Below are 25,660 nucleotides of genomic sequence, written 5' to 3'. Positions count from 1 at the left end.
TGGTTCTAAATTTCTTGAATGGGGCATGTTTATTTAAGATGGTTAGGAAGGCATTTAAAAAAAATATCCAGGCATCCTCTACTGACGGGATGAGATCAATATCCTTCCAGGATACCCCGGCCAGGTCGATTAGAAAGGCCTGCTCGCTGAAGTGTTTCAGGGACGTTTTACAGTGATGAGTGGAGGTCGTTTGACCGCTGACCCATTACGGATGCAGGCAATGAGGCAGTGATCGCTGAGATCTTGGTTGAAGACAGCAGAGGTGTATTTAGAGGGCAAGTTGGTTAGGATGATATCTATGAGGGTACCTGTGTTTAAGGCTTTGGGGAGGTACCTGGTAGGTTCATTGATAATTTGTGTGAGATTGAGGGCATCAAGTTTAGATTGTAGGATGGCTGGGGTGTTAAGCATGTTCCAGTTTAGGTCGCCTAGCAGCACGAGCTCTGAAGATAGATAGACCACTATAAACCCCCATAAACCAATATAGACCACTATACATCACTATAAACCACTATAAACCACTATGGACCACTATAAACCAATATAGACCACTATAAACCGCTATGGACAATTATAAACCAATATAGACCACTATAAACCAACATAAAACACTATAGATCACTATAAACAACTATAAACCAATATAGACCACTATAGACACTATAAACCACTATAAACCAATATAGACCACTAAAGACCACTATAAACCAATATAGACCACTATAGACTCCTATAGACCAACATAGACCACTATAGACTCCTATAGACCAATATAGACCACTATAAGCCAATATAGACAAATATAGACCACTATAGACAACTATAAACCAATATAGACCAATATAGACCACTATAAACCACTCTATAAACTAATATAAACCAATATAGACCACTATAAATCAATTTAGACCACTATAAACCAATATAGACCACTATAAACCAATATAGACCACTATAAACCAATATAGACCAATGCAGACCACTATAGACCACTATAAACCAATATAAACCAATATAGACTACTATAGATAACCCACCCAGTCTGGAGGCATAGTCAGGTCTGGGGATGAGGATGATCTTCCTATAGACTTTACAGAAGGGCTTGAGGTCTGCGTCAAAGGGCCTCCGGGACGTCCCTACGACCAGAACACGATCCTCAGGCTTCACAGACTTCAGCACCTTGACTAGGTCCTTCTTCAGACGCTTAGGCTCCATCTAGAGAGGGAGAGAGGAGAGAGGGAGGAGAGAGAAAGAGAGGGAGATGGAGAGGAAGTGAGGAGAGAGAGAGGAGAGGGAGATGGAGAGGGGTATGGAGATAGAGGGAGAGGGAGATGGAGAGGGGTATGGAGATAGGGAGGAGAGGGAGAGTAAGTGAGGAGAGAGAGAGGAGAGGGAGATGGAGAGGGGTATGGAGATAGAGGGAGAGGGAGATGGAGAGGGGTATGGAGATAGGGAGGAGAGGGAGAGTAAGTGAGGAGAGGGAGATGGAGAGGGGTATGGAGATAGAGAGGAGAGGGAGATGGAGAGGGGTATGGAGATAGAGAGGAGAGAGAGAGGAGAGGGAGATGGAGAGGGGTATGGAGATAGGGAGGAGAGGGAGATGGAGAGGGGTATGGAGATAGGGAGAGGAAGTGAGGAGAGGGAGATGGAGAAGGGTATGGAGATAGAGAGAGGGAGATGGAGAGGGGTATGGAGATAGGGAGGAGAGGGAGAGTAAGTGAGGAGAGAGAGAAGGAGATGGAGAGGGGTATGGAGATAGAGGGAGAGGGAGGAGAGGGGTATGGAGATAGAGAGAGAGGGAGGAGAGAGAGGGAGGAGAGGGGTATGGAGATAGAGAGAGAGGGAGGAGAGGGAGAGAGAGGGAGAACAAGGAAGAGGGGGTAGAGAGTTATGACCGGCCACATGAGGGCAGCATAAACTTATTTGTAAATTCAAGATGTCCCCATTTTCAACTGCTCACAGCTGTCAACTCATATAACCCATGTTACCCAACAATGGATGTGAGTCCCACTTTAGTTCATTCACAAACAATGCAATAATGGAGAAGGTTACTTGACAATCTGCTATGTAAACATTCTTGTCAAAACAAGTCCCTTGATTACACTGTTTGTCAATGTGCACTGTAGTGTTTTTATTTCTTTCACCTTTCTTTAACCAGGTAGGCTAGTTGAGAACACCTTTCTTTAACCAGGTAGGCTAGTTGAGAACACCTTTCTTTAACCAGGTAGGCTAGTTGAGAACAAGATCTCATTTACAACTGCAACCTGGCCAAGATAAAGCATAGCAATTCGACACATACAACAACACAGAGTTACACTTGGAATAAACAAATGATTCAGTCAATTATACAGTAGAACAAAAGAAAACAAAAAGTCTATATACAGTGAGTGCAAATGTGGTAAGTTAAGGAAATAAATAGGCCATGGTGGCGAAGTAATTACAATATAGCAATTAAAACACTGGAATGGTAGATGTGCAGAAGATGAATGTGCAAGTAGAGATACTGGGGTGCAAAGGAGAAAGATAAATAAATAAATACAGTATGGGGATGAGGTAGGTAGATAGATGGGCTGTTTACAGATGGGCTATGTACAGGTGCAGTGATCTGTAAACTGCTCTGACAGCTGGTGCTTAAAGTTAGTGAGGGAGATATGAGTCTCCAGCTTCAGAGATTTTTGCAGTTCGTTCCAGTCATTGGCAGCAGAGAACTGGAAGGAAAGACAACCAAAGGAGGAATTGGCTTTGGGGGTGACCAGTGAGATATACCTGCTGGAGCGCGTGCTACGAGTGGATGCTGCTATGGTGACCAGCGAGCTGAGATAAGGTGGGGCTTTACCTAGCAGAGACTTGTAGATAACCTGTAGCCAGTGGGTTTGGCGACGAGTATGAAGCGAGGGCCAACCAACGAGAGCGTACAGATCGCAATGGTGGGTAGTGTATGGGGCTTTGGTGACAAAAAGGATGGCACTGTGATAGACGGCATCCAGTTTGTTGAGTCGAGTGTCGAGGGCTGGTATTGAGCAGTGCTAATAACTGGTCTCTTTTTTTACATTTTAGTCATTTTGACTAAAATATCATTACGTTTTAGTCAGGTTTTTGTCGATTGAATAATGATTTAGTCTAGTTATTGTCAAAATGACAAAAACAGTGAGACATTTTAGTCAACTAAATGCCCTTTCATTTTAGTCACATTTTAGTCACATCACATTTGCATTGCCTCATTAACCTATAGTAAACATACATCACTGACTTCTATGTGACCAAACAGACATAGCCTTATCCTACCAACACATATGTATAAGAATGTATAACAATTATCTGGCCGTATGAATTCTTAGTTCAGACTACATAGATATTACATACAGTGCATTCAGAAAGTATTCAGACCCTTTCCCCTTTTCAACATTTTGTTACGTTACAGCCTTATTCTAAAATGGATTAAATAAATGTTTTTCCCCACCAATCTACACACAATACCCATAACGACAAAGTGAACATAAAACAGAAATGCCTTATATTTATAAGTATTCAGACCCTTTGCTATGAGACTCAAAATTGAGCTCAGGTGCATCCTGTTTCCATTGATCATCCTTCAGATGTTTCTACAACTTGATTGGAGTCCACCTGTGGTAAATGAAATTGATTGGACATGTTTTGGAAAGGCACACACCTGTCTATATAAGATCCCACAGTTGACAGTGCATGTCAGAGCAAAAACCAAGACATGAGGTTGAGGTTGAAGGAATTGTCCAAAGAGCTCTGAGACAGGATTGTGTCAAGGCACAGATCTGGGGAAGGGTACCAAAAAATGTCTGCAGCATTGAAGGTCCCTAAGAACATAATTCTTAAATGGAAGAAGTTTGGAACCACCAAGACTCTTCCTAGACTCATCCCCAAACTGAGCATCAAGGGAGAAGGGCCTTGGTCAGGGAGGTGACCAAGAACCCGATTGTCACTCTGACAGAGCTCCAGAGTTCCTCTATGGTGATGGGAGAACCTTCCAGAAGGACAACCATCTCTGCAGCACTCCACCAATCAAGCCTTTATGGTAGAGTGGCCAGACGGAAGCCACTCCTCAGTAAAAGACGGATGACAGCCTGCTTGGAGTTTGTCAAAAGGCACCTAAATGACTCTCAGACCATGAGAAACAAGATTCTCAGGTCTGATGAAACCAAGATTGAACTCTTTGGCCTGAATGCCAAGCATCACGTCTGGAGGAAACCAGGCACCATCCCTACAGTGAAGCATGGTGGTGACAGCATCATGCTGTGTGGATGTTTTTCAGTGGCAGGGACTGGGAGACTAGGGAAAGATCAACAGAGCAAAGTACAGAGAGATCCTTGATGACACCTGCTCCAGAACACTCAGGACCTCAGACTGGGGTGAAGGTTCATCTTCCAACAGGACAACAACCCTAAGCACACAGCCAAGAAAACGCAGGAGTGGCTTTGGGACAAGTCTATGAATGTCCTTGAGTGGCCCAGCCAGAGCCAGGACTTGAGCCCGATCTAACATCTCTGAAGAGACTTGAAAATAGCTGTACAGTGACACTCCCCATTCAACCCGAGTGAGCTTGAGAGGATCAGCAGAGAAGAATGGAAGAAACTCCCCAAATACAGGTGTGCCAAGCTTGTAGCGTCACACCTAAGAAGACTCAAGGCTGTAATCACTGCCAAATGTGCTTCAACAAAGTACTGAGTAAAGGGTCTGAATAGTTATGTAAATGCCATTTTTCAGTGTTTTATCTTTAATAAATTAGCGAAATGTCTAAAAAACAGTTTTTGCTTTGTCATTATGGGGTATTGTGTGTAGATTGATGAGGAGAGACATATATTTTAGAATAAGGCTGTAACGTAACAAAATGTTACTTAACAAAAGTCTCGGGGTCTGAATACTGTCTGAATGCACTGTACACATCAAACAGGCACACACAAGCGCATAGAGAGAGAAGGAGAGAGAGAGACAGAGAGACATAGACAGAGAGAGACAAAGAGAGTCTGAGAGAGCGAGAGACAGAGAGACAAAAAGACAGATAGAGAGAGCGCGCGCGAGAGAGAGAGAGAGACAGAGACAGAGTGAGACACACAGAGAGAGAGACAGAGAGAGAGAGAGAGAGAGAGAGAAAGTGATGTAAAGTATTGGTAAAGTAGTGTGTTGCACCTCCGTCACTCTGAGGTGTCATCGTTATCATCGTTCCACAGACACACTGAGGTCCAGAAGTAGTACAGTACGAGGGCTAATGACTCTGAATGGGAGCTAATGACTGTTTCACCCAGTGATGTAGCCGATCCACTTAACCTCGAGTCCCAATCGAGTCCGCAAGTAGCCTAGTTGTAGAACGGACCGCCACGACAGAAAGACAACAAATGTAGCGCTGGTATTATGAGTCATATCTTTTGAAAGGTAATGGCTACAATAGAGCCATTTTCTCTGAGGAAAAGAGGGAGACTTGGCTAGAAGTCTGAGACAGAACCTGGCTATGAAATGCAGTGGGGAAAGTGTGAGTGTTGAGCGAGCCTACAAATTCAAAAACGTTTCTATACTCGAGAGAGAAAAACATAGCTGGACTGTTGTTTTACTATTCAACTTAATGCTGCTTTTGTTTTTCATTTTGTAAAGCATCTTGTGTTTGTTAACCAGGCAACGGGTGGTATCTAACTAGAAGGCTGGTGGTGACTGGTTAGCTACGAGGAAGCAACAGAGTCGCCTGCGCAATGTGTTTGATCGGAGGCGGAGCCGGAGTGGAGCCTGTCTGCCCAGACTCATGAACAGAACTGGACTGGGCATCTGTTCTGCTAATATTAACAGTACGTATCACTGAATAGCTCTCAATCTGTCTAAAAACTCTTGTTCAGTCCAACAGATTTTAGTCACAGAGATAATTTAGTCTCTTCTTTTTTGTTTAGTTACAGTTTTTTCTGGGTCTATTTAGGCAGTTATAGTCTCGTTAATTGCCACTGAAAAATATATGTTTGCCAAATATTTGATTCACTATTTTTGTTGACGAGATGAACAGTGGTATTGAGATATGCTGCTGTTGTGTAGAGAACATACCTCTTTCTCCAGCTTCGGGACTTTCTTATAAAAGGTTTTCTCTGCATCTCCGATCCATATTACAGAGGGCTGCAGCTGGCGAGCCACCTGCCACAGCAGAACAACACAAAGAAACACACCTCTTTATTTCACACATCAAGGCCAATGTTCAAACAACTCTCTCCCATATGGGAAAATTAGTAACCTCAACAAAACAAACAGTCTAACCAGCAGAAACATCAGTCTCACACAAACACACAAACAAAATAACACCCACACGCACAAGTCGTACATTAACTGGACTATCAGTAACATTTAAACTACAGTGTATCTCCTAACCCTAACCCTAACCCTAACCCTAACCCTAACCATAACCCTAACCATAACCCTAAACCTAACCCTAGCCCAAACCATAACCCTAACCCTGGCCCTAACCCTAACCATAACCATAACCATAACCATAACCCTAACCCTAGCCCAAACCATAACCCTAACCCTGGCCCTAACCATAACCCTTATCCCCAAAAGGTGGACTCTACCAGGGAGAAGAAGAATACCTGGTGCAGAACTCGGAGGAGCTGGCCAAGATGAACATCTCGTATCACGAGGCACAACACGTGGCCAAGGACAGAGAGTGTTGGAAGGAGCTCATTGTTGCCTTATGTCCCATAGGAGAGGAGAGCTAGTAAGTCTTTAGTTAATGACACCACAGGCTTATGGAGAAACAGTATTGTGAACTTGCAGTGTTTCCATGGCTGGCATTGACAAAAACAACTTGGGGTGAGGGAGGCAGCCACACCCAAATGTTACAAGCCTTTTAGAAACCAACACTGTCTCAGCAAGCAGGAAGTGCTGTCAGGACACGCTCCTGATCCCAGAATGCACTTAGAGAGGGTGCCGACCAATGAGGTGCTGACAGGCGAGATTCAGAACAATGTCGCTAGTGGCTATGGGCTCCTGACTTGTTTGCCTCTCAAGACAGCTGCATAGAGAGGTGTCCAAGCGAGACAAATCTCTCTCTCCCTCCATGTCTCTCTCTTCTCTCATGTCCCTCGTCCCCCCTCCATGTCTCAGATGAGTCAGTGGTGCAGAATGTCACAGGGGAACCGTGAACAGTAACTGTGTTAACCGATAGACAACTATGTTGATCTGATAAACGTCAAGCTGACAGAGCAACACATAGCAACATCAAGCTGACAGAGCAACACATAGAAACATCAAGCTGACAGAGCCACACATAGAAACATCAAGCTGACAGAGCCACACATAGAAACGTCAAGCTGACAGAGCAACACATAGCAACATCAAGCTGACAGAGCAACACATAGCAACATCAAGCTGACAGAGCAACACATAGCAACATCAAGCTGACAGAGCAACACATAGCAACATCAAGCTGACAGAGCAACACATAGAGCAGCTCATAGTGCAGCTTATTCCTGACTTCACCAGCAGGCATTTCATTCACAACACTGATACCTAATCATGTACACTGCCAAAGTGTTTTTGTGGGGCATACAGTATGTGTGCATATACTATCTGAATCAAACCAGACAATGACCTCTACCCTCGTACATGGCACCATTTTGCTGCCTTCCTCACTATGTACAGTAGCAGATTGACAAAAACCTTGAAGACTATGTGCAGTAGGTACTGGAGGCAGCTCCTGCCGGGGTACTTCCCAGCCAGGTTTCTGGGGGACAGGTTGAAGAGGTTGGCCCCGGTCTCAGTGCACAGAGCATGGACCAGCATCCTCTTCCCTACGCCTCCAGGACCAGCCAGCAGCAGAGTCTTCATCAGGGGAGCCTTCTGATGGACGGACTGGGATCCTGGGAGGGAGGGAGGGAGGGAGGGAGGGAGGGAGGGAGGGAGGGAGGGAGGGAGGGAGGGAGGGAGGGAGGGAGGGAGAGAGAGAGAGAGAGAGAGAGAGAGAGAGAGAGAGAGAGAGAGAGAGAGAGAGAGAGAGAGAGAGAGAGAGAGAGAGAGAGAGAGAGAGAGAGAGAGAGAGAGAGAGAGAGAGAGAGAGAGAGAGAGAGAGAGAGAGAGAGAGAGAGAGAGAGAGAGAGAGAGAGAGAGAGAGAGAGAGAGAGAGAGAGAGAGAGAGAATGATAACAGGGTAATAACATGTAGATGGTGATGGTTAGGTGGTGGTAAATTTCAATCACAGCATAATGCTAAACTTTTAAAGCTGAACTTTCGCCATGCAGATTGAACAGAGCCGTAAGGTCACTATAGGTGTTTGTAACCCCTGTGAGGTCTCTGAGGGCCTCAGCAGCAGCAGTGCTGCTTAACTGGTATTAACTGATTCAGCCAGGTTAACCTCCTACCACAGGGAACAATAGTTGAATTACCCAGCTGGATGATACTGGGGTTAGTCTGGGCTGGGGCTGAGGCTGGGATGAGCCTGGGGTTGTGCTGGGCTGGGGCTGAGCCTGGACTGAGCCTGGGTGAGGCTGGACTGAGGGTGGGCTGAGGCTGGGGTGAGGGTGTACTGAGGCTGCAGTGAGGGTGTGCTGAGGCTACAGTGAGGCTGCAGTGAAGCTGGGCTGAGGTTGCAGTGAGGCTGGGCTGAGGGTGCAGTGAGGCTGGGCTGAGGGTGCAGCATTGTGTGCTCTCTGAAAATAACCGTGATTAAAAGTCCAGGTTGGATAGAGGCCAGAGGGCCAGGACACAGAACGTGAGAGTAAACACATCCAATCACAACACCCCTGCATTAACCTCTAGACCCAGAGCAGGTGCAGCCGTGTAACCCTTATCCCCAGGAATCCCCTCCTGTCCCTGGGGTAGGCCCAGCCAAGAAGTCCCGCTCCTGCTGCTCTGACCGGAACTCATTAAAACTACAATAGCTGGCAACAGGCTCTGGCCTCTGTTCTCTCTCTCTATGCTGCAGGCTGTTTATAGGGTCAGTTCACTCTCTGTTAGATCAGGTCACAGTGTTAGTTCATTAGGTACACTATGAGCACTGATTAGAAAACTACTCCTCCCATTAAGGTCTAATGATGATCTCTTTCCTGCCTCTAACCCATCTGGGACAGATTAGCCGATCAATTGACTAGTGCAACGTGCACTTGTCCTTTTCCATAGGAAATTAACTGTAGAAGCTTGAACAATAAGGTCAAACACAGGTTAAAAGAAGGAACACTATCATGTTCAAATATTGTCACTTTCTTGTGAAAATAACAGACACCACTGAGAATGAGATAGCAGCCAGTCTGGATAATTGGCTGTGAATCGCTAACAAAGGGAGTACACAGAGATATCTCTCTACCAAGGACACGATCTAGCCAGCCTCCCTCCAATATACAATGCTTATACTTCAGAAAACCAAACCAGTCTCTAAGGAATCTCTGAATCATCACAGAGTAACTCTTGGTGAGAATGAGAATAAAGTTCCGGGAACAACAAAACAAAACAATGTCCTGTTGTGATTCATTTCATAAAAAGAGGTGGAAGCTTAGGCAGTGTTGTGTGTAGACAGTGCAGGTATAAATAAACTGTATGTGACGATGGAGGTGATGGTAGTGGTGGTGATGGTAGTGGTGGTGATGGTAGTGGTGGTGATGGTAGTGGTGGTGATGGTGATGGTAGTGGTGGTGATGGTGGTGATGGTAGTGGTGGTGGTGGTAGTGGTGGTGGTGATGGTGATGGTAGTGGTGGTGGTGATGGTAGTGGTAGTGGTGGTGATGGTAGTGGTTGTGGTGGTGATGGTAGTGGTTTTATTGGTGGTGATGGTAGTGGTGGTGGTGATGGTAGTGGTGGTGGTGGTGATGGTGGTAGTGGTAGTGAGGCATGATGGTGGTGGGAGTGGTGGTGATGGTGGTGGTAGTAGTAGTGGTGGTGGCGGTGATGGTGGATGTGGTGGTAGTGGTAGTAGTGATGATGGTGGTGGTAGTGGTGGTTGAGGTGGTGGTAGTGATGGTAGTGGTGGTAATGGTAGTTGTGGTAGAGGTGGTAGAGGTGGTGGTAGTGATGGTAGTGGTGGTGATGGTAGTTGTGGTAGAGGTGTTAGAGGTGGTGATGGTGGTGGTGATGGTGGTGGTGATGGAGGTGATGGTGGAGGTGGTGGTGGCGATGTTAGAGGTGGTGGTGATGGTGGTGGTAGTAGTGATGGTGGTGGTGGTAGTGAGGGGTAGTGGAGGTGATGGTGGTAGTGGTGGTTGAGGTGGTGGTAGTGATGGTAGTGGTGGTAATGGTAGTTGTGGTAGAGGTGGTGGTAGTGATGGTAGTGGTGGTGATGGTAGTTGTGGTAGAGGTGTTAGAGGTGGTGATGGTGGTGGTGATGGTGGTGGTGATGGAGGTGATGGTGGAGGTGGTGGTGGCGATGTTAGAGGTGGTGGTGATGGTGGTGGTAGTAGTGATGGTGGTGGTGGTAGTGAGGGGTAGTGGAGGTGATGGTGGTAGTAGTGATGGTAGTGGTGGTAGTAGTAGTGGTAGTGGTGAAGGTGATGGTGGTGGTAGTGGTAGTAGTGGTAGTAGTGATGATGGTAGTGGTGGTGGTGGTAGTGGTGGTGGTGCTGGTAGTGGTGGAGGTAGTGGTGGTGGTAGTGGCGATGGTGGAGGTGATGGTGGTAGTAGAGGTGGTAGTGGTAGTAGTGGTAGTAGTGATGATGGTAGTGGTGGTGGTGGTGGTAGTGGTGATGATAGAGGGGGAGATGGTAGTGGTGGTGATGGTAGTGTTAGTGGCGGTGATGGTAGTGTTAGTGGCGGTGGTGATGGTAGTGGTGGTGATGGTAGTGTTAGTGGCGGTGGTGATGGTAGTGGTGGTGATGGTAGTGGTGGTGGTGTTAGTGGTGGTGGTGATGGTTGTGATGGTGGTGTTAGTGATGGTGGTGATGGTAGTGGTGGTGGTGGTAGTGGTTTTAGTGGTGGTGGTGGTGGTGATGGTGATGGTGATGGTAGTGGTGGTGATGGTAGTGGTGGTGGTGATGGTAGTGGTGGTGATGGTAGTGGTGGTGGTGATGGTAGTGGTGGTGATGGTAGTGGTGGTGGTGGTGGTAGTGGTTTTAGTGGTGGTGGTGGTGGTGATGGTAGTGGTGGTGATGGTAGTGGTGGTGATGGTAGTGGTGGTGGTGGTGGTGATGGTGATGGTGATGGTAGTGGTGGTGATGGTAGTGGTGGTGGTGGTGGTAGTGGTTTTAGTGGTGGTGGTGGTGGTGATGGTAGTGGTGGTGATGGTAGTGGTGGTGGTGGTGGTAGTGGTTTTAGTGGTGGTGGTGGTGGTGATGGTAGTGGTGGTGATGGTAGTGGTGGTGATGGTAGTGGTGGTGGTGGTGGTGGTGGTGATGGTGATGGTGATGGTAGTGGTGGTGATGGTAGTGGTGGTGGTGGTGGTAGTGGTTTTAGTGGTGGTGGTGGTGGTGATGGTAGTGGTGGTGATGGTAGTGGTGGTGATGGTAGTGGTGGTGGTGGTGGTGATGGTGATGGTGATGGTAGTGGTGGTGATGGTAGTGGTGGTGGTGGTGGTAGTGGTTTTAGTGGTGGTGGTGGTGGTGATGGTAGTGGTGGTGATGGTAGTGGTGGTGATGGTAGTGGTGGTGGTGGTAGTGGTTTTAGTGGTGGTGGTGATGGTAGTGGTGGTGATGGTAGTGGTGGTAGGGGTGCTAGTGACGGTGGTAGTAGTGGTGGTGATGATAATAGTGATGGTGGTGGGGGGGATGGTAGTGGTGGAGGGGGTGGTGTTGCAGGTGATGAAGGTGGTGGTGGTAGTGATGATGGTGGTGATGGACATCCACACCAGCCCATCCAGGCCTCTGGTAGTCATATTGCCTTTGATTAGGTCTGAGGTGCTGAAAGACATCCTCTTCTTCTCCAGGGTGGGTGGCCTGTTTGTTCAGTAACCCTCCCCTCTTCGGGAGCTACGTCTGGGGGTCCACGACGCTGGCGTAGGGGGATGGGATGGAAATGGGTCTTAACGCCAGGTGACATGAGACGTGTTGGGGAGAAAGATCATGTCCCTTCAGGGTTGGGGTGAACTTCAGTGAGCTGTATTCTACTACCATTAGGATCCCTGGATTAGCATCAGCCCACTAGCTGCTTCTAGATGATCTAGTGGTGTGGAATATTCTATTCTGTTCTGTATTTCTGTTCTGTATTTGTATTCTGTATTTCTGTTCTATTCTGTTCTATTCTATTCTGTTCTATTCTGTTCTACTTTCCTCTAGTATTCTATGTTCTTCTCTGTGCTGTTCTATTCTATTCTGGGTTCTGGACCACAGTTACCCGACTCCCCTGTGTTCTGCAGCTGTAGCATAGTGGTGGCAGAGACAGTGACAGAAAGGCTCAGCCAGGAGAGAGTGGCTGAAGGATCAAAGTGTGAGTGTGTGTGTGTGTGTGTTGCAAGTACAATAAGTATGAATCAGGCTAGCCAGGCTGTGGGGTGATGTGATCACAGTCACAATGATGAGAGTGGATGGGATGGGCTCTCTCTCACTCACCCAGAGGCAGGATCCCATAAAGGGCAATGAGCTGTCTGACGTCTGACAGAGAGGGCATGGGCTCAATGTCTGCCTGGCGCAGGGTCGTACCCAGGTAGCTGAACTCACCTGGAGGGAGGGAGGGGAAGGGAGAGACAAGGGAGGGAGGGAGGGAGGGAGGGAGGGAGGGACAGATGAGGGAGGGAGGGAGGGAGGGAGGGGGAGACGAGAGAGGGAGGGAGGGAGGGGGAGAGAGAGAGAGGGGGGAAGGGGGAGGGAGAGAAGTCAGACATCCATCAGACAATAGTCTTGTTCTTTGAGGTATGGAATTTGCTCTTTGTACATTGCCTGATGCATATCTTCAGACATAAATCAACTCAGCAGAAACCTGTACTAATGCAACTTAGACATTAATTGGCTGTAATTCAGGAGCCTTTAGGCATCAAGGCATCGAGCTATACTGTGGCTAGAAATAAGGGAAGGTATTTAGGCCACTATCATAGACATCAACATCTATTTCTCTGTCCCTCTTGCCGGACTCTCCTCCTCAACCATTCCAAACTCCCTCCCAACATCAAAGGCACTGTATGTGGATATAATTGAAACCAACAGTAACTGGTTTTGGGGAGCCAGGCATGTGTGTCTGTCTGTTCAACATGATAGAGTGTGGTGTCATCCTGACCCTTATTGCAACATGGCCGCAGCGAGACATCTAGGGCGGGAGGCAGGGAGGGAATGAGGCACAGAGTGGGATATTGAGTCATAAATCCCTGTGGAGATGAGGCAGGCTCCCTGTCTGATATCCAGCTGGCCCTACTAGACACTCGTGAGCAAACACACCTTTTCACACACACACACCAAAGCACACAGATACACACCAAAGCACGCAGACACACACACCAAAGCACGCAGACACACACACCAAAGCATGCAGACACACACACCAAAGTACCCAGACACACACACCAAAGCACGCAGATACACACACCAAAGCACGCAGACACACACACCAAAGCACGCAGACACACACACCAAAGCATGCAGACACACACCAAAGTACCCAGACACACACACCAAAGCACGCAGACACACACACCAAAGTACCCAGACACACACACCAAAGCACGCAGATACACACACCAAAGCATGCAGATACACACACCAAAGCATGCAGACACACACACCAAAGTACCCAGACACACACACCAAAGCACGCAGACACACACACCAAAGCACGCAGACACACACACCAAAGCACGCAGACACACACACCAAAGCATGCAGACACACACACACCAAAGTACCCAGACACACACACCAAAGCACGCAGACACACACACCAAAGTACCCAGACACACACACCAAAGCACGCAGACACACACACCAAAGCACGCAGACACACACACCAAAGAACGCAGACACACACACCAAAGTACCCAGACACACACACCAAAGCACGCAGACACACACACCAAAGCACGCAGACACACACACCAAAGCACACAGACACACACACCAAAGCACGCAGACACACATACCAAAGCATGCAGACACACACACACCAAAGTACCCAGACACACACACCAAAGCACGCAGACACACACACCAAAGCACGCAGACACACACACCAAAGCACGCAGACACACACACCAAAGCACGCAGACACACACACCAAAGCACGCAGACACACATACCAAAGCATGCAGACACACACACCAAAGTACCCAGACACACACACCAAAGCACGCAGACACACATACCAAAGCATACAGACACACACACCAAAGTACCCAGACACACACCAAAGCATGCAGACACACAGCAAAGCACGCAGATACACACACCAAAGCACGCAGACACACATACCAAAGCATGCAGACACACACACCAAAGCATGCAGACACACACACCAAAGTACACAGACACACACACCAAAGCACACAGACACACACGTATGCATGAACATTCATATAGCTGTGACTAAGGATTATCCAATTGACTGAAGCCAGACCTAAGTCACCAACATTTTATATGCACAGCGCATTGGGGAAAGTATTCAGACCCCTTGACTTCTTCCACATTTTGTTACGTTACAGCATTATTCTAAAATGTATATATACACACAATACCCCATAAATACAAAGCAAAAACAGGTTTTTAGACATTTTTGGAAAATGTATATAAAATACATAACAGAAATACCTTATTTACATAAGTATTCGAACACTTTACTAGGAGACTCAAAATTGAGCTCAGGTGCATCCTGTTTCCATTGATCCTCCTTCAGATGTTTCTACAACTTGATTGGAGTCCACCTGTGGTAAATTCAATTGATTGGACATGTTTTGGAAAGGCACACACCTGTCTATGTAAGGTCCCACAGTTGACAGTGCATGGCAGAGAAAAAACCAAGCCATGAGGTTGAAGGAATTGTCCGCAGAGCTCTGAGAAAGGATTGTGTCGAGGCACAGATCTGGGGAAGGGTACCAAAACATTTCTGTATCATTGAAGATCCTCAAGAACACAGTGGCCTCCATCAATCTTAAATGGAAAAAAAATGGAATCACCAAGACTATTCCTGGAGCTGGCCGTCCGGCCAAACTCAGCAATCCTCTTTGGAGATGGTTGTCTTTCTGGAAGGTTCTCCCATCTCTGCAGCACTCCACCAATCATGCCTTTATGGTAGAGTGGCCAGACGGAAGCCACTCCTCAGTAAAAGGCACATGACAGCCAGCTTGGAGTTTTCCAAAAGGCACCTAAAGACTCTCAGACCATGAGAAACAAGATTCTCTGGTCTGATGAAACCTGAATGCCAAGCATCACGTCTGGAGGAAACCTTATACCATCCTTACGGTGAAGCATGCTGGTGGCAGCATCATGCTGTGGGGATGTTTTTCAGCGGCAGGGACTGGGAGACTAGTCAGGATCGAGGGAAAGAAGAACGGAGCGATCCTTAATGAAAACCTGCTCCAGAGCGCTCAGGACCTCAGACTGGGGCAAAGGTTCACCTTCCAACAGAACAACGACCCTAAGAACACAGCAAAGACAACACAGGAATGGCTTCGGGACAAGTCTCTGAATGTTCTTGAGTGGCCCAGCCAGAGCCCGGTCTTGAACCCAACCTGAAAATAGCTGTGCAGCGACGCTCCCCATCCAACCTGACTGAGCTTGAGAGAATCTGCAGAGAAGAATGGGAGAAACTCTCCAAATACAGGTGTGCCAAGAAGACTTGAGACTGTAATCACTGACGGTGCTACGGTGCTTCAACAAAGTACTGAGGGTCTGAATACTTATGTAAATGTGATATTTCAGTTTTATATATTTTTTTAATACATCTGCAATCATTTCTAAAAACCTGTTTTTGCTTTGTCATTATGGGCTATTGGATGTAGATTGATGAGGGAAAAAAAGGTAACAAAATGTGAAAAAAATGGGTCTGAATAGTTTCCGCGCTGTGTGCGTGTGTGTGTGTGAGATGTCAGTACTGTACCAATGTACTCAGAGAGCTTGATGTTCAAGGGTCTAATCAAGAAGCCTTCCAGCACCAGCTCTTCATACAGAGACTCAAGGGTTCTGGAGAGAGAGAGAGAGACAGAGAGAGGAGGGAGAGAGAAGGAGGGAGAGAGAGTAAGACACAGAGAGAGAGAGGAGGGAGAGAGACAGAGAGAGAGAGAGAGAGGAGGGAGAGAGTAAGACACACAGAGAGAGAGACAGAGAGAGAGAGAGGGAAGAGGGAGAGAGTAAGACACAGAGAGAGAGAGAGAGAGAGGAGGGAGAGAGTAAGACACACAGAGAGACAGAGGGAGAGAGAGAGAGAGAGGAGGGAGAGAGAGAGAGGAGGGAGAGAGAGTAAGACACAGAGAGAGAGAGAGAGGAGGGAGAGAGTAAGACACACAGAGAGAGAGACAGAGAGAGAGAGAGGGAGGAGGGAGAGAGTAAGACACAGAGAGAGAGAGAGAGAGAGAGGAGGGAGAGAGTAAGACACACAGAGAGACAGAGGGAGAGAGAGGAGGGAGAGAGAGAGAGACACAGAGAGAGAGACAGAGAGACAGAGAGACAGAGAGAGAAAGGAGGGAGAGAGTAAGACAGAGAGAGAGAGAGAGAGAGAGAGACACAGAGAGAGGAGGGAGGGAGAGAGAGACACAGAGAGAGGAGGGAGGGAGAGGGAAAGACAGAGAGAGAGAGGGAGGGAGGGAGAGGGAAAGACAGAGAGAGAGAGAGAGAGACAAAGGGAGAGAGAGACAAAGGGAGAGAGAGACAAAGGGAGAGAGAAGGAGGGAGAGAGAGTAAGACACAGAGAGAGAGAGAGGAGGGAGAGAGCGAGAGAGAGAGAGAGTGTGGAGGGACAGACAGAGTGAGAGAAAAGGGCAATGAAAGTGAGAGATAAACATGAAGTAGAGAAAGGAAAGGACAGAGAGGGAGAGAGAGAATGGTAAGTCGGGTGAGAGGGAGGGAGAGAGAAAGATGGTGTTAAACTGAGGGCGGGGGAGCAGGTCACAAACACACTAATCATTAACCAGGCCTATTGGAGTGGTGGTCACTCCATGACATCATACTCCTGCCCTCTGCCAACCAATCATCTGCTCCATATGGCAGACTGATATTATCAGACACTGACCTGTCAGCAGTCAGATCCTTCTCTTTCTTCTTCTTCTTCTTACTGCCCTTCTTTCCTTTCTTCTTTTTCTACAATGGAGACATATAACTAAGCAGAGGAGGCTGGTAGTAGGAGCTATAGGAAGACAGGCTCAGTGTAGTGGCTGGGATGGAATCAATGTACCAGAGTCAAACATGTGGTTTCCATATATTTGACACGGTTCCATTTAATCCATTCCAGCCATTACAATGAGCCCGTGCTCCTATAGCCCCTCACACCAGCCTCCTCTGGAACTGAGGGTTCTTCCAAAACCACAACCAAGCTGGCCGAGCAGCCAAGGAATGTCCTACAAGATAGTCAGATATGCACATAAGACAGCTGAAAACATTGAGATGAATCTAGCTCATAGCTCCACTAAAACGTCATACAGAGGGAGCCTAAAATGAACAACATGGAAGATGTTGAGTTCAGAAAAAATCATCAGAAAGGAAAAACTGAGTCACAGTCTTTGGGGATAACAACATGTTCCTGGTCTATAATAACACTCCTAGAGAGATGATCTTACACAACCTATGAACCAAAATACATGTGTTGTTTCATTTAGTAAATACACCACCTCCCTGTTGCTATGAGAGAGTGTTCCTCTCACAGAAATATTTAAGAATTCCCCCCTCTCTTTCTTCAGGAATTTTGGACCACTGTGAAACTATGTTTAATCGTAGCCTAGAGTGCTGGCAGCAAACCATAAATGAACACCTCTCAAAGAAGGAGCTATGGTGATGTTGGGTGGTTCAGGATTTGACATTCTTTGTTTACCACAGTACTTTCCTTACAGTATGGACACAAACAAGAGATAAACAGGCCTACTGATTCAATAATCAACACGCTCAGCTACTCTGGCTGAGGTACATCACTAAATATTCTGCCAAATATGTCTTTGGAGATCCACATGAAAAAATACTATAGTATAAACTGGGTGGTTTGAGCCCTGATTGCTGATTGGCCGACAGCCGTGTTATATCAGACCGTATACCAGGTGGATGACAAAACATTTATTTTTACTGCTCTAATTACGTTGTTAGACAGTTTATAACAGCAATAAGGCACCTCGTGGTTTGTGGTATATGGCCAATATACCACGGTTAAGGGATGTATCCAGGCACTCCGTATTGTGTCATGATTAGAACAGCCCTGAGCCGTGGTTTATTGACCATATACCAAACCTCCTCATGCCTTGTTGCTTAAGTATTCACTGTAGGGTTTTTGTGGACTGTAGTATTCACTGTAGGGTTTTTGTGGACTGTAGTATTCACTGTAGGGTTTTTGTGGACCTAACTGTATTATTCACTGTTGTATACTGTAGTATTTACAGTTTACTATATTATAAATACTGCAGTAAAATAAATAGTATATACTGTAGTGTTTTTGTGGACTGTAGTATTTACTGTAGTGTTTTTGTAGACTAGTATACTGTAGTATTTACTGTAGTGTTTTTGTAGACTAGTATACTGTAGTATTTACTGTAGTGTTTTTGTGGACTGTAGTATACTGTAGTATTTACTGTAGTGTTTTTGTGGACTATAGTATACTGTAGTATTTACTGTAGTGTTTCTGTGGACTGTAGTATACTGTAGTATATACTGTAGTGTTTTTGTGGACTGTAGTATACTGTAGTATTTACTGTAGTGTTTTTGTAGACTGTAGTATACTGTAGTATTTACTGTAGTGTTTTTGTGGACTGTAGTATTTACTGTAGTGTTTCTGTGGACTGTAGTATACAGTAGTATTTACTGTAGTGTTTCTGTGGACTGTAGTATACTGTAGTATATACTGTAGTGTTTTTGTGGACTGTAGTATACTGTAGTATTTACTGTAGTGTTTTTGTGGACTGTAGTATACTGTAGTATTTACTGTAGTGTTTTTGTAGACTGTAATATACTGTAGTATTTACTGTAGTGTTTTTGTGGACTGTAGTATTTACTGTAGTGTTTTTGTGGACTGTAGTATACTGTAGTATTTACTGTAGTGTTTTTGTGGACTGTAGTATACTGTAGTATTTACTGTAGTGTTTTTGTAGACTGTAGTATACTGTAGTATTTACTGTAGTGTTTTTGTAGACTGTAGTATACTGTAGTATTTACTGTAGTGTTTTTGTGGACTGTAGTATTTACTGTAGTGTTTTTGTAGACTGTAGTATACTGTAGTATTTACTGTAATGTTTTTGTGGACTGTAGTATTTACTGTAGTGTTTTTGTGGACTGTAGTATTTACTGTAGTGTTTCTGTGGACTGTAGTATACTGTAGTATTTACTGTAGTGTTTTTGTTTTATTATCTTTGACATAGAAGTTTGGGGCTTCTGGAGAAAAACTAAAACAACATATTTGCCATAACCTGTGTAGGTAGGTAGGACTGGGGTCTGAACAGACAGGTTCAGTGTTTCTGCTCTTTTCTATCACCTGTAGGTAGGAAGGACTGGGGTCTGAACGGACAGGTTCAGTGTTTCTGCTCTTTTCTATAACCTGTAGGTAGGAAGGACTGGGGTCTGAACGGACAGGTTCAGTGTTTCTGCTCTTTTCTATAACCTGTAGGTAGGAAGGACTGGGGTCTGAACAGACAGGTTCAGTGTTTCTGCTCTTTTCTATCACCTGTAGGTAGGTAGGACTGGGGTCTGAACAGACAGGTTCAGTGTTTCTGCTCTTTTCTATAACCTGTAGGTAGGAAGGACTGGGGTCTGAACAGACAGGTTCAGTGTTTCTGCTCTTTTCTATCACCTGTAGGTAGGTAGGACTGGGGTCTGAACAGACAGGTTCAGTGTTTCTGCTCTTTTCTATAACCTGTAGGTAGGAAGGACTGGGGTCTGAACGGACAGGTTCAGTGTTTCTGCTCTTTTCTATAACCTGTAGGTAGGAAGGACTGGGGTCTGAACAGACAGGTTCAGTGTTTCTGCTCTTTTCTATAACCTGTAGGTAGGAAGGACTGGGGTCTGAACGGACAGGTTCAGTGTTTCTGCTCTTTTCTATAACCTGTAGGTAGGAAGGACTGGGGTCTGAACAGACAGGTTCAGTGTTTCTGCTCTTTTCTATCACCTGTAGGTAGGAAGGACTGGGGTCTGAACGGACAGGTTCAGTGTTTCTGCTCTTTTCTATAACCTGTAGGTAGGAAGGACTGGGGTCTGAACAGACAGGTTCAGTGTTTCTGCTCTTTTCTATCACCTGTAGGTAGGAAGGACTGGGGTCTGAACGGACAGGTTCAGTGTTTCTGCTCTTTTCTATCACCTGTAGGTAGGAAGGACTGGGGTCTGAACAGACAGGTTCAGTGTTTCTGCTCTTTTCTATAACCTGTAGGTAGGAAGGACTGGGGTCTGAACGGACAGGTTCAGTGTTTCTGCTCTTTTCTATCACCTGTAGGTAGGAAGGACTGGGGTCTGAACGGACAGGTTCAGTGTTTCTGCTCTTTTCTATAACCTGTAGGTAGGTAGGACTGGGGTCTGAACGGACAGGTTCAGTGTTTCTGCTCTTTTCTATAACCTGTAGGTAGGAAGGACTGGGGTCTGAACAGACAGGTTCAGTGTTTCTGCTCTTTTCTATAACCTGTAGGTAGGAAGGACTGGGGTCTGAACGGACAGGTTCAGTGTTTCTGCTCTTTTCTATAACCTGTAGGTAGGAAGGACTGGGGTCTGAACAGACAGGTTCAGTGTTTCTGCTCTTTTCTATCACCTGTAGGTAGGAAGGACTGGGGTCTGAACGGACAGGTTCAGTGTTTCTGCTCTTTTCTATAACCTGTAGGTAGGAAGGACTGGGGTCTGAACAGACAGGTTCAGTGTTTCTGCTCTTTTCTATCACCTGTAGGTAGGAAGGACTGGGGTCTGAACGGACAGGTTCAGTGTTTCTGCTCTTTTCTATCACCTGTAGGTAGGAAGGACTGGGGTCTGAACAGACAGGTTCAGTGTTTCTGCTCTTTTCTATAACCTGTAGGTAGGAAGGACTGGGGTCTGAACGGACAGGTTCAGTGTTTCTGCTCTTTTCTATCACCTGTAGGTAGGAAGGACTGGGGTCTGAACGGACAGGTTCAGTGTTTCTGCTCTTTTCTATAACCTGTAGGTAGGTAGGACTGGGGTCTGAACGGACAGGTTCAGTGTTTCTGCTCTTTTCTATAACCTGTAGGTAGGAAGGACTGGGGTCTGAACGGACAGGTTCAGTGTTTCTGCTCTTTTCTATCACCTGTAGGTAGGAAGGACTGGGGTCTGAACGGACAGGTTCAGTGTTTCTGCTCTTTTCTATCACCTGTAGGTAGGAAGGACTGGGGTCTGAACAGACAGGTTCAGTGTTTCTGCTCTTTTCTATCACCTGTAGGTAGGAAGGACTGGGGTCTGAACGGACAGGTTCAGTGTTTCTGCTCTTTTCTATCACCTGTAGGTAGGAAGGACTGGGGTCTGAACGGACAGGTTCAGTGTTTCTGCTCTTTTCTATAACCTGTAGGTAGGAAGGACTGGGGTCTGAACGGACAGGTTCAGTGTTTCTGCTCTTTTCTATCACCTGTAGGTAGGAAGGACTGGGGTCTGAACGGACAGGTTCAGTGTTTCTGCTCTTTTCTATCACCTGTAGGTAGGTAGGACTGGGGTCTGAACGGACAGGTTCAGTGTTTCTGCTCTTTTCTATCACCTGTAGGTAGGAAGGACTGGGGTCTGAACAGACAGGTTCAGTGTTTCTGCTCTTTTCTATAACCTGTAGGTAGGAAGGACTGGGGTCTGAACAGACAGGTTCAGTGTTTCTGCTCTTTTCTATAACCTGTAGGTAGGAAGGACTGGGGTCTGAACAGACAGGTTCAGTGTTTCTGCTCTTTTCTATAACCTGTAGGTAGGAAGGACTGGGGTCTGAACGGACAGGTTCAGTGTTTCTGCTCTTTTCTATAACCTGTAGGTAGGAAGGACTGGGGTCTGAACAGACAGGTTCAGTGTTTCTGCTCTTTTCTATCACCTGTAGGTAGGAAGGACTGGGGTCTGAACGGATAGGTTCAGTGTTTCTGCTCTTTTCTATAACCTGTAGGTAGGAAGGACTGGGGTCTGAACAGACAGGTTCAGTGTTTCTGCTCTTTTCTATAACCTGTAGGTAGGAAGGACTGGGGTCTGAACAGACAGGTTCAGTGTTTCTGCTCTTTTCTATAACCTGTAGGTAGGAAGGACTGGGGTCTGAACGGACAGGTTCAGTGTTTCTGCTCTTTTCTATAACCTGTAGGTAGGTAGGACTGGGGTCTGAACAGACAGGTTCAGTGTTTCTGCTCTTTTCTATCACCTGTAGGTAGGAAGGACTGGGGTCTGAACAGACAGGTTCAGTGTTTCTGCTCTTTTCTATAACCTGTAGGTAGGAAGGACTGGGGTCTGAACAGACAGGTTCAGTGTTTCTGCTCTTTTCTATAACCTGTAGGTAGGAAGGACTGGGGTCTGAACGGACAGGTTCAGTGTTTCTGCTCTTTTCTATAACCTGTAGGTAGGAAGGACTGGGGTCTGAACAGACAGGTTCAGTGTTTCTGCTCTTTTCTATAACCTGTAGGTAGGAAGGACTGGGGTCTGAACAGACAGGTTCAGTGTTTCTGCTCTTTTCTATCACCTGTAGGTAGGAAGGACTGGGGTCTGAACGGACAGGTTCAGTGTTTCTGCTCTTTTCTATAACCTGTAGGTAGGTAGGACTGGGGTCTGAACGGACAGGTTCAGTGTTTCTGCTCTTTTCTATCACCTGTAGGTAGGAAGGACTGGGGTCTGAACAGACAGGTTCAGTGTTTCTGCTCTTTTCTATCACCTGTAGGTAGGTAGGACTGGGGTCTGAACGGACAGGTTCAGTGTTTCTGCTCTTTTCTATAACCTGTAGGTAGGAAGGACTGGGGTCTGAACAGACAGGTTCAGTGTTTCTGCTCTTTTCTATAACCTGTAGGTAGGAAGGACTGGGGTCTGAACGGACAGGTTCAGTGTTTCTGCTATTTTCTATAACCTGTAGGTAGGAAGGACTGGGGTCTGAACAGACAGGTTCAGTGTTTCTGCTCTTTTCTATCACCTGTAGGTAGGAAGGACTGGGGTCTGAACAGACAGGTTCAGTGTTTCTGCTCTTTTCTATAACCTGTAGGTAGGAAGGACTGGGGTCTGAACAGACAGGTTCAGTGTTTCTGCTCTTTTCTATAACCTGTAGGTAGGAAGGACTGGGGTCTGAACGGACAGGTTCAGTGTTTCTGCTCTTTTCTATAACCTGTAGGTAGGTAGGACTGGGGTCTGAACAGACAGGTTCAGTGTTTCTGCTCTTTTCTATCACCTGTAGGTAGGAAGGACTGGGGTCTGAACAGACAGGTTCAGTGTTTCTGCTCTTTTCTATAACCTGTAGGTAGGAAGGACTGGGGTCTGAACAGACAGGTTCAGTGTTTCTGCTCTTTTCTATAACCTGTAGGTAGGAAGGACTGGGGTCTGAACGGACAGGTTCAGTGTTTCTGCTCTTTTCTATAACCTGTAGGTAGGAAGGACTGGGGTCTGAACAGACAGGTTCAGTGTTTCTGCTCTTTTCTATAACCTGTAGGTAGGAAGGACTGGGGTCTGAACAGACAGGTTCAGTGTTTCTGCTCTTTTCTATCACCTGTAGGTAACACAATATATGGTTTATACTTGGCATGTAGGTTTCTCAAAAATGTCTCACAGATTTGGCACAAATTGAGATATGGGGGAGGGGAATGTGCAGGGCATATGCAAATTGTGGGGATGAACTGACACTAGTGTAGAAATGTAATGACTGTTCTCATATCTACTTAGTTTGTTTGGAAAAGGACAAACAGAACCCAGAGAAGACAGCTGTGAGGTACAATAGAATGACATTCACACCAACAGACAACGAGGCCAATGGTTGATTACTTTCATTTCATTACATTCATTCATAACGCTCATTTTATTTTGAGATTATGGATGTCCATTTTATATTATTCCTACATTAAGCAGTGGTAGAAATGCCACATGGAAGCTATTATTGCTTACCTACGAAATGTGTAATCCTTCATCCCAACCATACATACGTCTGATCATATGACTTGGATTAACCCCATATCTCACCATCACCATCCAAACTATCCAGACCCCACATCCACACGAGTTCAGAGCAGAGCGACTCTTTACCTTCTTGCCACCTTTCTTTCCCTTCTTCTTCTTCTTCCCTTTCTCTCGGTCCACAGCCAGCTTGAGATTCTTCACTTCCTGTCTCATCAGCTCATCGACCTGTGGAGAGATTGTTTTAACATGCACGCTCACCAGTCACCATAACCACTCGGCTTGTCTCATAGTTGGAAATCGTTCACAGATGTGCAGCATTTCAAGCCCGCTTCTGATGTATGCAACAGGGTAAAGGGGAATTCTGTTTCATTTGAGGTAATATTATCTTCAGGTGATGAACTGATTGTTTTTTAAAGGTTAATAATGCATTGTAATTTTTTAATAGGGATGGACTGACATGATTGCATGGGCTAAACTGCATTTTCATTGCAATTTAAAGCGTACTGTTCACTATCTAACAAACATTAGCTTGCTGGCTCGCTAGCTAACGTTACGTGTATGATCTGTGTAGTAATATTAGTTGTATCTCAGAATCCATTTGCACTGCTAGTTATAGCCTAATGTTAGCTAGCTAGCTAACATTGAGCCTAATTGGTTAGCTTTAGCTGTCTTCTGATTCATACTAGAGCATTTCATGCATGGTGGCTAGCTATGACAAACCGTTTGTATTGCCAGTAGTATGGGTTGGGATTATGGTTAATTGTTTAGCTAGCTAGCTCGCTACATGTCTAAACAAAAGACTCCACTTCGCCAGATGATTACATGACCCATGAAGTTAGCCAGCTGTGTCTGATTGTGATTACAGCCACCTATTGGATTTCATGAACACATGTACATGTCTAGACAGTAGGGCCCCATTCACTTAGCTAGATGTGGCTGGGGGTTGGTTTTAGTATTTCTTTCACATGACCCATCAATTTAGAAAATAGTGTATTGGGGGGTTGGTTAGTGTGATTGGGGTTTGGTTGGTGTGTCTGGGGGTTGGTTAGTGTATCTGGGGGTTGGCTAGTGTGTCTGGGGGTTGGTTGGTGTGTCTGGGGGTTGGCTAGTGTGTCTGGGGGTTGGCTGGTGTGTCTGGGGGTTGGTCGGTGTGTCTGGGGGTTGGCTAGTGTGTCTGGGGGTTGGTCGGTGTGTCTGGAGGTTGGTTAGTGTGTCTGGGGGTTGGCTAGTGTGTCTGGGGGTTGGTCAGTGTGGTTCTGGGGGTTGGTCAGTGTGGTTCTGGGGGTTGGTTAGTGTGTCTGGGGATTAGTTGGTGTGTCTGGGGGTTGGTTAGTGTGTCTTGGTGTTGGTCAGTGTGTCTGGGGGTTGGTCAGTGTGGTTCTGGGGGTTGGTTAGTGTGTCTGGGGATTAGTTGGTGTGTCTGGGGGTTGATAAGTGTGTCTGGGGGTTGGTTAATGTGTCTGGGGGTTGGTTAATGTGTCTGGGGATTGGTTAATGTGACTGGGGGTTGATTAATGTGACTGGGGGTTGGTTAGTGCGACTGGGGGTTAGTCAGTGTTTCTGGGGGTTGGTAAGTGTGTCTGGGGGTTGGTCGGTGT

The 25,660-nt window shown here is 46.2% G+C and overlaps 1 protein-coding gene across 1 annotated transcript in view; it reads right to left on the bottom strand.

Annotated features, from left to right (window-relative positions):
* LOC110495609 (dynein regulatory complex subunit 11) overlaps window positions 1-25,660 on the bottom strand; it is a 54,673-nt gene that overhangs the window by 4,074 nt on the left and 24,939 nt on the right. Inside the window, exons 11-17 of the mRNA XM_090207599.1 lie at window positions 24,189-24,287; window positions 17,065-17,132; window positions 15,937-16,019; window positions 12,468-12,575; window positions 7,663-7,862; window positions 6,055-6,141; window positions 1,038-1,215 (exon numbers count right to left, since the gene is read on the bottom strand). Of these exons, the coding sequence (XP_090063725.1) occupies window positions 1,038-1,215; window positions 6,055-6,141; window positions 7,663-7,862; window positions 12,468-12,575; window positions 15,937-16,019; window positions 17,065-17,132; window positions 24,189-24,287 (823 nt within the window). The remainder of the gene's footprint in view (window positions 1-1,037; window positions 1,216-6,054; window positions 6,142-7,662; window positions 7,863-12,467; window positions 12,576-15,936; window positions 16,020-17,064; window positions 17,133-24,188; window positions 24,288-25,660) is intronic.

Source organism: Oncorhynchus mykiss, chromosome 18, assembly GCF_057628025.1.
Source record: "Oncorhynchus mykiss isolate SJ-2025 chromosome 18, ASM5762802v1, whole genome shotgun sequence".
Classification (NCBI taxonomy): domain Eukaryota; kingdom Metazoa; phylum Chordata; class Actinopteri; order Salmoniformes; family Salmonidae; genus Oncorhynchus; species Oncorhynchus mykiss.
This window is presented reverse-complemented; position numbering and strand designations above follow the sequence as displayed.